This window comes from Eublepharis macularius, chromosome 4 (assembly GCF_028583425.1).
Source record: "Eublepharis macularius isolate TG4126 chromosome 4, MPM_Emac_v1.0, whole genome shotgun sequence".
NCBI classification, from domain to species: Eukaryota; Metazoa; Chordata; class Lepidosauria; order Squamata; family Eublepharidae; genus Eublepharis; species Eublepharis macularius.
The window spans coordinates 167,326,327-167,339,558 of record NC_072793.1 but is presented as its reverse complement, the minus strand read 5'-3'; the positions used below and the strand labels follow the sequence as shown (position 1 = coordinate 167,339,558).

Sequence of the window (13,232 nt, the reverse complement as noted above, 5' to 3'; positions counted from 1 at the left end):
ACTGAACCAAAAGCCTCTGTAGGTCTATCCTTAAAAAACGCACACAGTTTAATCTAAAGATCTATATCATGTCCTTGGGATAAAGCCCAGTCCTTGATGGAGAACTGAGCCCTCTACAGGGCTGAGGGGGCAGGAAAGTAAATTAAATATCAAGGTTTCATTCGGCCCCTCTTAAAGGTTCTTTTATTGCCTCTCTCTAAAAGGGACGACCCTCTCTTGTTAGAAAAAAAAGTTCTGCTACGTAAATTCCTACTACTGGGGCCCTCGTCCCCAAAGCTGTCAGAGGCTGCCGAAGTTTCTAAATCAGAAAAGGAGCTCACTGGGTCAGCCCAAGTAATTTTCCTCTGGGTGCCTCTACTACCCTTAGACTGGTCCCACCAAAAATAAACACGATTATTGGCGATTATCTAATGTGTCCCTTTTGAATTTCTGGATCTTAACCTCCTTTATCCTCACTTCAAATTGTTTAACTTGTTTTTCTATCTCACTAATCCGACTCTCATATTCCACTGAAGGGAGAGGAGTCTTTAGGGACTCAGTTAACGTCTGAATCTCCTCCAAAAGGGTGGCACTTTCCTTTTTGCATCTCCTAATTACCAGCAGCATAAGGTCAAAGCTGCATTTGTTCAGAATTGAAGCCCAGTCAGACTTAAAAGAATCATCCTCCCCAAACATACCTGGGGGTTTCTGTATACGGAGCCCTCGCGGAATGCGTTGGGCAGTATAGTAATCATAAAGAGTAGCAGCATGCAAATCAAACTTAGTCATTTTAGACTTCAAGAATTTGAGCATATCCCACTCATCCTTAGGGGCAGCCTTAGTTCCAGTCATTATAGAGGTCATTCCTGAAAGAATTTGGTCCTGTTCTTCTGCCGAAAAGGCTAGCACTCCTCTCCCTTCAGTGGAATATGAGAGTCGGATTAGTGAGATAGAAAAACAAGTTAAACAATTTGAAGTGAGGATAAAGGAGGTTAAGATCCAGAAATTCAAAAGGGACACATTAGATTATGCCAATAATCGTGTTTATTTTTGGTGGGACCAGTCTAAGGGTAGTAGAGGCACCCAGAGGAAAATTACTTGGGCTGACCCAGTGAGCTCCTTTTCTGATTTAGAAACTTCGGCAGCCTCTGACAGCTCTGGGGACGAGGGCCCCAGTAGTAGGAATTTACGTAGCAGAACTATTTTTTCTAACAAGAGAGGGTCGTCCCTTTTAGAGAGAGGCAATAAAAGAACCTTTAAGAGGGGCCGAATGAAACCTTGATATTTAATTTACTTTCCTGCCCCCTCAGCCCTGTAGAGGGCTCAGTTCTCCATCAAGGACTGGGCTTTATCCCAAGGACATGATATAGATCTTTAGATTAAACTGTGTGCGTTTTTTAAGGATAGACCTACAGAGGCTTTTGGTTCAGTTTAAACATTATCCAAATGATTAAAGGGATGCTCACAATTTTATCCACCTATTAATGACCATTGGATTGACACTTATGAGTATATCATACTAAAAAAACTGCAGACTTGGAAAGAGAACCAATTTGTGTGTGGCATAACTTCTCCTGCCCGGAGCGCACAGCTTTGTATACTTTATAAAATGACGGGCATGGCAGTCTTAGAGGTTCCTCTTATCCAGCATTTCAGAGTTAGCAGCACTTGGAGACTGACTCTCGTGTAGTAGTTCTTTGTGTTACACAGGGCAATAAACAGAGTAATTTACTGCAGAAGGAAGCCTGTTGAGAACTTTATAACCATTAGGGCTTAATACTGATTACTTTGAGTTGTTTCCTTTGATGTGTAGTTTGAGTGTCCCTTTAAGACAAAGTCAAGCCATTGGGGGTAGCTCAATATAAACGTTCCTTACTTATTGCAATGGCGTGCTTTAGAAGACACAGCCGCCCTGCTAAAAGAAGATACAGCCGCTCAGGTCCGGGAGTGAATAATTGATACAGTGTTTAAGGGTCTACCACACAGGTTTGTTGTTGATATCTGCTGACAATTGTATATTATGATGAATTTGTATAAATTGGATGTCATGTAAAATTGCTTATGGTATAGTATGTAAGATGTTTGTTTTGCAGCGTTTGGCCACGCCCCTGAGGAAGATTCTATACGAAATCTGAGCTTTTCAGCCGGCCCCAGATTGGGTGTGCAGCCGTGGATTCCCTTACCATGTGTGGACATGGCTGTGCATGAATGCTACTTTATTTAAAGAAGACACAGAACACATTTTGTTTGGACCTTTGTATTTTTTAAGTTTAAGGAAGAGTCATTGTATAAATTGTATTTGGTCATTTCACTGATTGATTTATATAAGAAATACATATGGCCCTTTGGGCACTTATAATAGAGTTGTTTATTAATTTGTAATTGTTGTTCCTTCCCGTGAGGGTTCTCTTTAGTTTTACTGTTACAGTACGGGAAGTGCCATTGTTTTGTTGTTAACTTCTTGGGTGTTGGCAACTTAGACCATGGGATGAAATGGGCTTGTTTAGAAAAGAAGTCTACCACCACTAGAATCACCGTTTTCCCTTTGCTCGGAGGAAGGTCAGTGATAAAGTCCATGGATACCACAGACCAAGGTCGGGGTGGGGTTTCTAGAGGTTGTAATAGTCCTGGAGGCCCCCCCCCCCGCCTCTTTTTGCCCATCAAACAGATCTGACACATGGATACATATTGCAATACATCCTTCTGCATTCCTGGCCACCAAAACTGTCTTTGTATTAAGTGCAGTGTTTTTAAATAACTGAAATGGCCGGCCAACTTGGCATCATGACAGTGCTTCAATATTTCTCCCCGCAGTCCTGGCGAGATAACATTTTGCCATTCTTATACCAGCATCAATTTTCTCCTTTCTCTAAGTCCTCGGGCAGATCTCTGTCCCCCCTCCTTTTCCAGTTCTGCCTTAACATCAACCACTCATTATGTAAAGAAGTATTTCTCTTTGGTATGTCCTGAATCTACAAGCATATACTGGAAGTTGGGGGTTTGTTCCAGTCTGCATCCCCTTACGCTTGCCTGCTTTCAACTTTATTTGCCACTCTGTTCCCCACTCACTCATTTTGTGGAGATCTTCCTGGAGCTCTTCATAGTTGGTCCCAGTTTTCACAATCCTGAAAAATGTGGTGTCATCTGCAAACTTCGCCACTATGCTGCTCACCCCCGGTTCCAGATCATTTATGAATAAATTAAATAGCAATCGATCCAATATCGATCCTCGTGGGACCCCCACTGCTTACTTCCTTCAATTGGGAGAAGAATCCATTCTACTCTTTGCTGCCTATTGTTTAACTAGTTTTCAGTCCATAAGAAGACCCGTCCTCTTATCCCATAACTGCGAAGCTTATCCAAAAGTGTTTGGTGAAGAACCCAGCCAAAAGCTGTTTCATAGTCCAAGGATATAATATTTTCCAGGTCCCCTTTACATGCTTGCTTACTTTCTAGAAGAACTCAGAAAGGTTGGTGAGACAGGACTGGCCTTTGCAGAAACCATGCTGATTTTCCCTCAGCAGGCTTTGTTCCTCTATGTGCCTAATAAAATTATTTTTGGATTACAGCTTCTACTATTGCACCTGGACAGATGTTCGGCTAACTGGCCTGTAATTTCCTTGTTCCCTCTGGACACCTTTTCAAAAATCTGTGTACCATTTACTACTCTCTTTGTCTTCAGATACAGTGGCTAAATTTAGTGATTAATTACATAAATAGTTTAGATGGGTAGCTGTGTTGGTCTGCAGTAGAACAGCTGGATATGAGTCCAGTGGCAGCTTAGAGACCAACAAGATTTTCAGAGCGTAAGCTTTTGAGAGTCACAGCTTGTGTCTGAAGAAGGGAATGCTGACTCTGGAAAGCTTACACTCAGAAAATCTTGTTGGTCTCTAAAGTGCCATTGGACTCATATCCTATTGTATCACATAAACAGGATAATAGATCAACCATTGCACACCTGAGTTCCCTAAGAATTCTTTGGTGTGTGCCATCAGGGCCTGGAGACTTATCAGCTTTTAAATTCTAATTGTTTTAATTTCCCCGATAGGAAATTGGAAAATAGGACTAGGAAATGCTATTCCTGAGCATTTAGGAGAGAGATCTAATGTCCAGAAGCCAGTTATTTCATGAAAAAAAACAATTACAGACTACACAAATTAGAGGCAGTAATTTTTAAAAAATCAGTCTGAAAATATTACCTTACACATTTCAGTCTAGAAAACCGTGGAGGTAGCAATGATTCGGCTTTAAACATCTTCGTCTGAAGAGGCGTTTTGTGTCTTGCTAAAGTTTGCATGCTGTTGGGGCTGAATACTATCATTATATCTTTCTATTTCTTTCTTAAGAAACTTAAAAGTCTATTCAGACCAAACTTTGATCCTCTTACATCAATTTGCATTTGTGGCTCCCAATGGGCATTTTTGTCATTTATTTTAGTATGTCCCTGCAAAGATCTTTTCCTGGAAGTTTCTCTTTCTTTATTCCCCATGAACTTCCCTCCCATCAGCTCTTTCTTGATCCTTCTCTTCATACGGTTCTTCCACGCACCCACCCCCGCCTCGCTCCAAATTCTTGCACAAGATCTCTTTAGAGGGAAATAAACTCACCTTTTCTTCAAAGATGCCAAAGCCAAATTCTCCCTGCAAAGCTGGAAAACATGGAAGTCCCTGTTCATTTCCATATTCCCCTCGACATTGGGGGGGGGGGGGAGAGAGAAATTAAATTCTGATTGACGCTTTGCCGAAACATTTCTAGTACAAATTTCTTGGTTTATGCATTTGTGTTTCCAGATTACTTAGGGCCACTGCTATGTCAGTGAGATATTAGACAGCGGAATGGGACTGTAAGCAACAAAGCCTATGCACCACGTGCAGAAATATTATTTGTCATTTCTAGTCCACCTTTCTCACTGAAAATTAAGGCAGAACACACAGTGCGAGACAATCTAATCATCAGGAATGTGACATACAATAAACAAGGCAATAGGGTCTGGGTTGCAGAACTCTAAAAACAGAGCTGAAACAAAGCATAAGCATTAACAGGACATGTTAAACTCTGCATAAATTACACCATAGGATCATAGAGTAGCAGATAGTATGTACTATACACTGTATAGTACAGTCCCTTGTGTCTTTACCAAAGCATCCTTCTGAAATATTTCATTACAATATAGCACTATTGCATGTGTAACCAAAAAAAAAAAAGCCCTCATGAATAATTCAGTTTTGCACAGTTTGTGAATTGCCAGAAAGGTGGGAACCCGCATGAAATCCTCGTGTAGGTGCAAGAGAGAATGCATGTGAACAGGTGACATCACAAGAGGCCCTGAACAGACGAACGAGTCTGAATCTGTCATGGTGGAGCATAGGGTGAGAGGCAATCTTGCAGATATGAATACGGATCGAGGCCATGAAGAGCTTTGTATGTGATGGCTAATAACTTGCATTGAGCCTACTAACTGTATAAGAATAGGGTATATAAACAAGGTTACTAACCTCCAGGTGAGACCTGGAGTTCTTTTGAAATGACCACTGACTTCCAGACTACAGAAATCTCTTTCCCAGGAGAAAAAGACAGCTTTAGCAGGAGGAATCTGTGGCATACCATAGACTAGGAGAAACTGAAGGCCTCCCTTAACAGTGTTACCAATCTCCAGGTGAGGCCCAGAGATCTCCTGGAATTACAATGCTCTAATGGTCAACGCTCTAATTACAACGCTTCCCCTGGAGAAAATGGCTGCCTTGCATTAGATCCTGCTGAAGTGTAATGAATTTCCCATCCCAGTACTGGCAACACTACTCCTCAGGCACTGCCCCTCAATTCTCCAGGAACCATAGTTGTCAACCCCGTCAAAGTAGCGGCACACACCTAACCCACAAATTACAATAGCATATTAACTGTGCGCCTCACAATTTTTCTTGAACAGACATCCTTGTAAGACCAAGCAAGAGTTTCATAGAACGATAGGGCTGGAAGGGACCACTAGGGTCATCTAGTCCAACCCCCTACACAATGCAGGAAACTCACAGCTACCCCACATACTCCCAGTGACCCTTGCGAAACATTGTCAGGATCCCTAGCCGAACTGACCTAGGGAAAATTGCTTCCTGACTCCAAGGTAGTTTGCTAAAACGGTAAACAAGGAATCGAGTCAGACCTCGGCAGCGCTACACTGAAGAGTTAAAACGACTGAGGTGGGTTCCTAGAGAGGCCTGGGAACTGAGAAATTGTCCGTTCTTGGTCGGCCTTCTTGATCCAGGGGAAGCTACCTTTTGAATGGCTGCCGGGTAGGTGAGTTGCAAATTCAGATGGAGGGGGAATAAATGGTGGAAGGAATACAAGGACAAAGAAAGATTTCCTGGGGGAGCGCAGTGAGCATTTGGAGGGAAAGAATCTTTCCGGGACATGCGAATGGGCCTGAGTTTCCATGGAAGATGATCTGCCATAGTCCCTTTTTTACATCCCGAGACCCATGGAGTATATTGTTCATTAGTATCCTCCCTTAAAAGGGGGCTGCTGAGCACTGGAGCCTCTCCAGAATTGAACATTCCTCTGTTTTCTGCACACCTGCATGGAAAATTTGGAAGTGCGGGGCAGGGAGGAGAGAACCCCAAGGACTTAATCAGAAGAGCGCTCAGTCTCTAACAAAGGGATTTTTTAAACTCATTCTTTAATGTTTTAGTTGTTTAAAAATGTAGTCTTAGCTTGGTTCATTTGGTGATCCTTCCGAGGTCAGCAAGGCAGGAGATACTTTTTAAAAAATGAACCTGTTTTCATTGAATGTCCAAACGGTCATATTTTTTACTCAGGGATTGTCCTAGGTATTGATTATACTGTATTCACTTGCAGTATGTTATCTGCCTTGGATCTCAGCGAGAAAGGTGGACAATAAATAATATTAGGGGCAGTTTTGTTCAGAGAATTGGAGCAGGCTTGGCAATGGAAATCCAAGGAAATGAGTGGATAATTAGAGAGGAAAGAATTTTGCTCTGCTTTTCCAAATGCTGTTTGGAGCAAAGTAGGAATTTAGCTTTCTTTTGTGAATTGGTGGCTAAAAGAAAATCCTCTACCTTTGTGAACATATTGTAGAAGTCTTCCACCTTTGTGAACATCTAGGCCCTTTTGTAGAGTTGCCATTGATTAAGTAGGGCCTGGAGATCTCCTGAAATTACAACTGATCTCTAGGCCACAGAGAGCAGTTCCTCTGGAGGAAATGGCTGCTTTGGACGGTGGACTCAGTGGTATTAGAGGTTCCTCCCCTTCCCAAACCGCGTTCTCTCCCACCCTCAAGATTTCTAGGAATTTCCCAACCTGTAGCTGGCAGTCCTATGGTACAGAGATCAGTCCCCATGGAGAAAATAGCTGCTTCAGAAGGTGGGCCCTATGACATCACATCCTTGTTGCGCTCAGACCATTCCTCAAATCTACTCTCCACAGGTCCTGCCCCCAAATCTCCAGGAATTTCCCAAGCTGGAATTGGCAACTGTACTAGTGTATTGAGAATGGGCACTGAGCATCCCCAGAGAATGGTTGCTGTGGGGCAGGGCAGGGCAAAGCGCTAAATGGCAGCCATGGAGGCTGGGGCCAATTACAAAATGTTAGGAGTTAGCCAGAGGCAGCTGTTTCTGAGTTACTGTTTCCTGCAGACCCAAAAGTAGTGATAACAACAACCACTTTTATACCACTCTTCTAGATAGATTAGTGCCCCACTTAGAAAAGTGAAAGTCGATGTTGCTATTATCATCACAATATAGCATGTTTGCTGGGGCTGAGAGAAGTGGCTTTCCCAAGGCTGCATTGCCACCTGCTTCGCTCCTAATACCAGCTATGTTAAGGCGGGGGTGGGGGTGGGCATTGCCATCTAGTCCGCTCCTAATACTAGCTGGGTTAAGGAGGAGGGTGGGCATAGCCACCTGCTCTGCTCCTGATCCTAGCTGGGTGAAGGCAGGGGCAGGCATTACCACCTGCTCTGATCCTGATCCTAGCTGGCTGGAGGGGCAAGCATTGCCACCTATTCCACTCCTAATACCAGCTGGGTTAAGGCGAGGAGTGGGCATTGCCACCTGCTCCGCTTCTAATATCAGCTGGGTTAAGGTGGGGGCAGGCATTGACACCTGCTCTGCTCCTAATACCAGCTGGGTGAAGGCGAGGGGTGAGCATAGCCACCTACTCCAATCTTGATCCCAGCCTGGGCTTCCCACCAGGGCACATTTTCTGGAAGGACATGGTGCCTTGCCTGGGCTTCCCTCCACAGCAGCGCCCTCTGGTGGAGCACCAGGGTAGGAAGTGAGTCATCTTGAATACGCTTACTCATTATATAGTAAGATAGCTATTAGCTTCTATTAATCTGACACCATTTTTTACAAATGCCTTTCTCAGAACTGATGGCGGTCTTGAATTTTCAACCTCTAGGCATCATATGTTCTCCTTAGCACAAGCTTCTTTTCTAAAGTTATTACATTACCTTCAGATGTAGACTATGATTCACACTGGAATCTCTTTTTTTTCTCTTCAGATGAGGGGTCTCTGGTCAAAGAACTTGGAAACAATCACTCCTCAAAAGATCCTGAGCAATGATGTGGGATGCCTGTGAGAACAGCCCAAAAGAGCATCCCCCCAATTTTAAATGGGGGCAGAAGCCATTGAGAGATGACAAGAAAATGCCCATAAGTTGAGAATGGATATATCCATTGCATGTGGGGAAAGTGGCAAAGACCAAAATGAAATTGCAATAAAAGAGAAGAAAGAGACGGATGAGGGACATACAATTTTTGACGAGTGTGAGAAAGCTCCATATATTAGGACATACATGGAAGAGAGACCATACAAATGTTCAGTCTGTGGGAAATCCTTCAGTATGAATGCTCACCTTATTAGCCACCACAGAACCCACACAGGAGAGAAGCCATACTCATGCCTAATGTGTGGGAAAAGTTTCTCTCAGAAAGGACACCTTGCAGTTCACAAGAGAATCCATGCAGAGGAGAAACCCTATAAATGCTTGGACTGTGGGAAATCCTTCTGTAAGAATGCTGACCTTATTAGGCATCACCGCAACCATACAGGAGAGAAACCATATAAATGCTCTGATTGTGGGAAATCTTTTTGTATGAACTCTGATTTTATCAGGCATTACCGAACCCACACAGGAGATAAAACGTACGAGTGCTCAAACTGTGGGAAGTGCTGCAGCACCAAAAGCCACTTAGTTGCTCATCTGAGAATGCACACAGGGGAGAAACCATTCAAGTGTGGCATTTGTATGAAGAGCTTCTCCCAGAAAGGAAACCTTGTAATTCATGAAAGAATCCATGCAGAAGAAAAACCCTATAAATGCTCAGACTGTGGGAAATCATTTTGTAAGAACGCCGACCTTATTAGACATCATCGCAACCATACAGGGGAGAAACCGTATAAATGTTTGATTTGTGAGAAATCTTTTAGCATGAATTCAGACTTCATTCGACATTACAGAACCCATTCAGGAGACACTCAGTATAAATGCTCAGAATGTGGTAAAAACTTCAGCAAGAAATGTAACTTGGTGACACATGTCAGAAGTCACACAGGTGAGAAACCATATAAATGTTCAAGCTGTGGCAAAAGCTTTTCCCTGAAAGGAAACCTGGTTGCACACGAGAAAACCCATACAAAAGAGAAGCCATGTAAATGTTTGGACTGTGGGAGATCCTTCAGTGTGAACTCTAAACTTATAGAACATCAACGACTTCACACAAGAGAGAAACCGTATGAATGCTCAGATTGTGGAAAAAGCTTTCGTTGGATAGGAAACTTCATGTCTCATGTACAGTTCCACTCAGGAGAGAAACCATATGAATGCTCACTCTGTGGGAAATCTTTTATAATTCAACATGACCTCACTAGACATCAGAGAACTCACACAGGAGAGAAGCCATATGGATGCTCAGATTGTGGGAAAAGCTTCACTCAGAAAGGAAGCCTTGTTATACACATGAGAACCCACACAGGAGAGAAACCATACAAATGCACAGATTGTGGGAAATGTTTTAGTCTGAGTTCTTGCCTTCTGAGACATCAGCAAACCCATACGAGAGAGAAACCCTATAAATGCTTGGACTGTGGGAAAAGTTTTGGTGTAAGTTCTCGTCTTGTACAGCATCAGCAAATCCACGCTGAAGAACGACCACATAAATGCTCAGAATGTGGTCAGAGTTTCACTCACCAAAAAAACCTTGTCAAGCATATGCAATCACACCCAGGGGAGAAGCCACACAAATGCTCCGAATGTAGGGTATGCTTCAGTGAGATTTCTGATCTTATCCATCATAAGAGAATGCATGCAGAGGACAACTTGTACAACTCTTGTTACAGTGATCAAAGCTTCATTCACTCATCAACTTTTATTGCACATAGGAGAAGCCTTACAGGAGAAAACGCACTGAAACAATCAGAAAATACACACTTAACAGCACAGAGGTTCTGATTGTGGAGAGGCTATCAGTCAGAGGCCACTGTTTTTTGCTCACTTGAGATCCCACAAATGTTCATAAATTATTACCTTTTCAGTGATAGGTCACATTTGTTTAGATATGTGACTCCCTTTCTTCACACGTGGAGAGAAACCAAACTTGGACTGTGAGATTTTTCAGTATCTTCTTTCTTAGAAACATAACAGAATAGATTGTGTTCCTAACCTTGTCAAAATGGTGGACACTTGGAAGTTTTGAGAAAGGGTAGTGGGTACCACCACGAAGTATTTGTGTCTGAGGCAGGACTAATAATAAAATGGCTGCCATGGTGAGGCGCAATCTTAGAATAGTGGGCGGTTCCAAATCAAGCAGCCTCCTACAATGGAGACAACTGTGCCCAAATAGGTGCTCCCTGTGGGCCCAAAGGTGATGTTCGTTGGGATCTTCTGAAGAACATCCAGCTCTGGTGAGGTGGAGGGAAGCCGGGATTGGCTCATTGCTTTGGGGAAGAAGCAGATGTGCTCCAGGAACACCATGATGCCCATGTGGGTTGTATTCTGTTTCCCTCTCTGCTGTTGTCAACTACCGCTTGTTTGATGTTCTCTTGCATTGTTTCTCTTACATTTTAACTTTTTCACAGATTTATATGTTCTGCCTTCTTCCCCTCTCTGATACAAGGGTGGGGACAGAGGAAAGCAGTCTTCCTACACGTGAGCACAAACCCCACAAAGATTACAGATTATTGAACTGCTTTCACATACAGACTATCCTGCTCCTTCCACATATTCCATCCCAGAGATGGTACCTTGAAGGAGAAGCAGCAATCTGTGGATATTTAAACACAGTTTCAAAAAACTGCACATGAGAAATTAGTGACACAAATATTTAAAAATGAGCAGTGTAGTAACGACACGATACAAGATCTGGATGCAAAGTCTCTCCCTCCAAGATGGAGGCGAGTGTTTTATTAAGAAGATGTCTATAGCAACAATTGTAGCAACAGTTACACATTCCAAACCAGTTGCAGCCAACTACGCAAATATGCTGTGATCAGGCTTTTGTCTTATCTATGGAGCATAACAGAAAGGTACATCATGAGCTTCTGAGCGTAGGAGAATATTACTTAGAGTGTATGGGAATGTTGTTTGCTCTGAGAAGAATGAGAGATTTATGGCTACACATTTAAACTACTCCCTGAGTCTTCCCGTGTGGCATGCCAACTGATCAGGAGATCAGGAAGGTAGAAATGTAAAGAGCAATTAATGGAGGCTGTGTGGCATGCCTACTCCGGCCTACAGAGCAGAGGCACAGGTTATGTTCCATGTGTGAAGTAATTTAAATAACACTGAACTCCGTGGGGAATTACTTTTGAGTAAATGTGGCTTGGATTGGGCAGTCCTTGGTTGAAATTGCCTTCACTTACCAACTTCTTAAACACACATGAACTCTCTGTTGTTGCCTTTTTGACTTAGCATTCTTTCTTCTGTTATTCTAACTGGTCTTTTGGCAAACTTCTCAACTTCTCTTCTTAATAATAATGAAATGGTGTGAGGTAGATTTTAAAATTACTTTTAGAGCATTACTCACCCCCTATTAAAAATAACTTTTCTATATTTTACTTAAATTTGTGTTTTATAGTGGAAGACTGTACAGGTGAACTTTATAAAACATCAAAAACATTGATCTTTTCAGACGAGTTATGAGTGTGTGTTTTAATCTGATACAGATTTTTAATCTTTGATACTATATGAAAAGGGATTCTGGTCTGATCCAGCAGGGCTTTTCTTACTTGGATTATCTAATATAGTGACTGTCTGAGGACAGGAATAACCATCACTTCATACAGAAGAACACTGAAGCTTTACAAGTCTTTCTTCCACAGACTGGAAAAGTAGTCTGAAGCTCTGAACTGCTCTGAAGATAAACAGAGTGTGAGGAAAAATGCTAGTTTCCCTAGCTGGGAATAATGACCACATTTAATAGGGAAGTAGCTAAGCCCCCTGGGCCAATTGCAGCAAAAGGTGTATATTTATTATATATTTTGCATGTGACAGGCCCAAAGTCACCTAACGACTTTCAGGAAAGAGTAGGGATCTATATATTGTCGAAGGCTTTCACAGCTGGAGAACGATGGTTGTTGTGGATTTTCCAGGCTGTATAGCCATGGTCTTGGCATTGTAGCTGCTGGCAAAATGTCAGGAACTACAATGCCAAGACTATGGCTATACAGCCCGGAAAATCCACAACAACCATCAGAAGGGATCTAATTCTGGGTCTTGCCTGCTCTGATGTATTAATTTTTATCTTTATTTTCTTTATTTACATCATTTATACCTTGCCTTTTTTCCCAGTGGGAACACAAAGCGGCTTACATCCTTCTCCCCTCCTCTATTTTATCCTCACAACATCCTTGTGAGGTAGGTTAGGCTAAAAGAGTGTGACTGGCCCAAGGTTACCCAGTAAACCTCCATGGCAGAGTGGAGATTTGAACTTGGGTCTCCCACATTATAGTCCAACACTTTTACACCACATAAGCTCTTCTGTACATGCCAAATTGCATGGATGCTACCCACAAGGTATGCCGAAAAATAAGATTTTGTAAATTAACTCCAGGAGGCACAGAATTCAGCAGTAGCTGAGAGTCAGTAGGGGGAAATGAGGGAGGGAACTAGCCTATGTGCTCCCCATGAGTGTTTAGAGTTCTAGGGGGAAGATGGGGGGCAGCTTGGGATTCACAGATGGAGGCTCTTATGGTTTCTCACAGCTTGTATATTCAATTTCTAGGCCACATTGATAAATGAG

At 42.6% G+C, this 13,232-nt stretch overlaps 1 protein-coding gene across 1 annotated transcript; it reads left to right on the top strand.

Annotated features, from left to right (window-relative positions):
• The first annotated feature begins 6,201 nt into the window (after nucleotides 1-6,201).
• LOC129328532 (zinc finger protein 883-like) lies at nucleotides 6,202-12,075 on the top strand. Its single transcript, XM_054977652.1, has 2 exons — nucleotides 6,202-6,270; nucleotides 8,495-12,075. The coding sequence occupies exon 2, from the start codon at nucleotides 8,657-8,659 to the stop codon at nucleotides 10,442-10,444; it is 1,788 nt and encodes a 595-aa protein (XP_054833627.1). The 5' UTR covers nucleotides 6,202-6,270; nucleotides 8,495-8,656; the 3' UTR covers nucleotides 10,445-12,075.
• The last annotated feature ends 1,157 nt before the right edge of the window (nucleotides 12,076-13,232 follow it).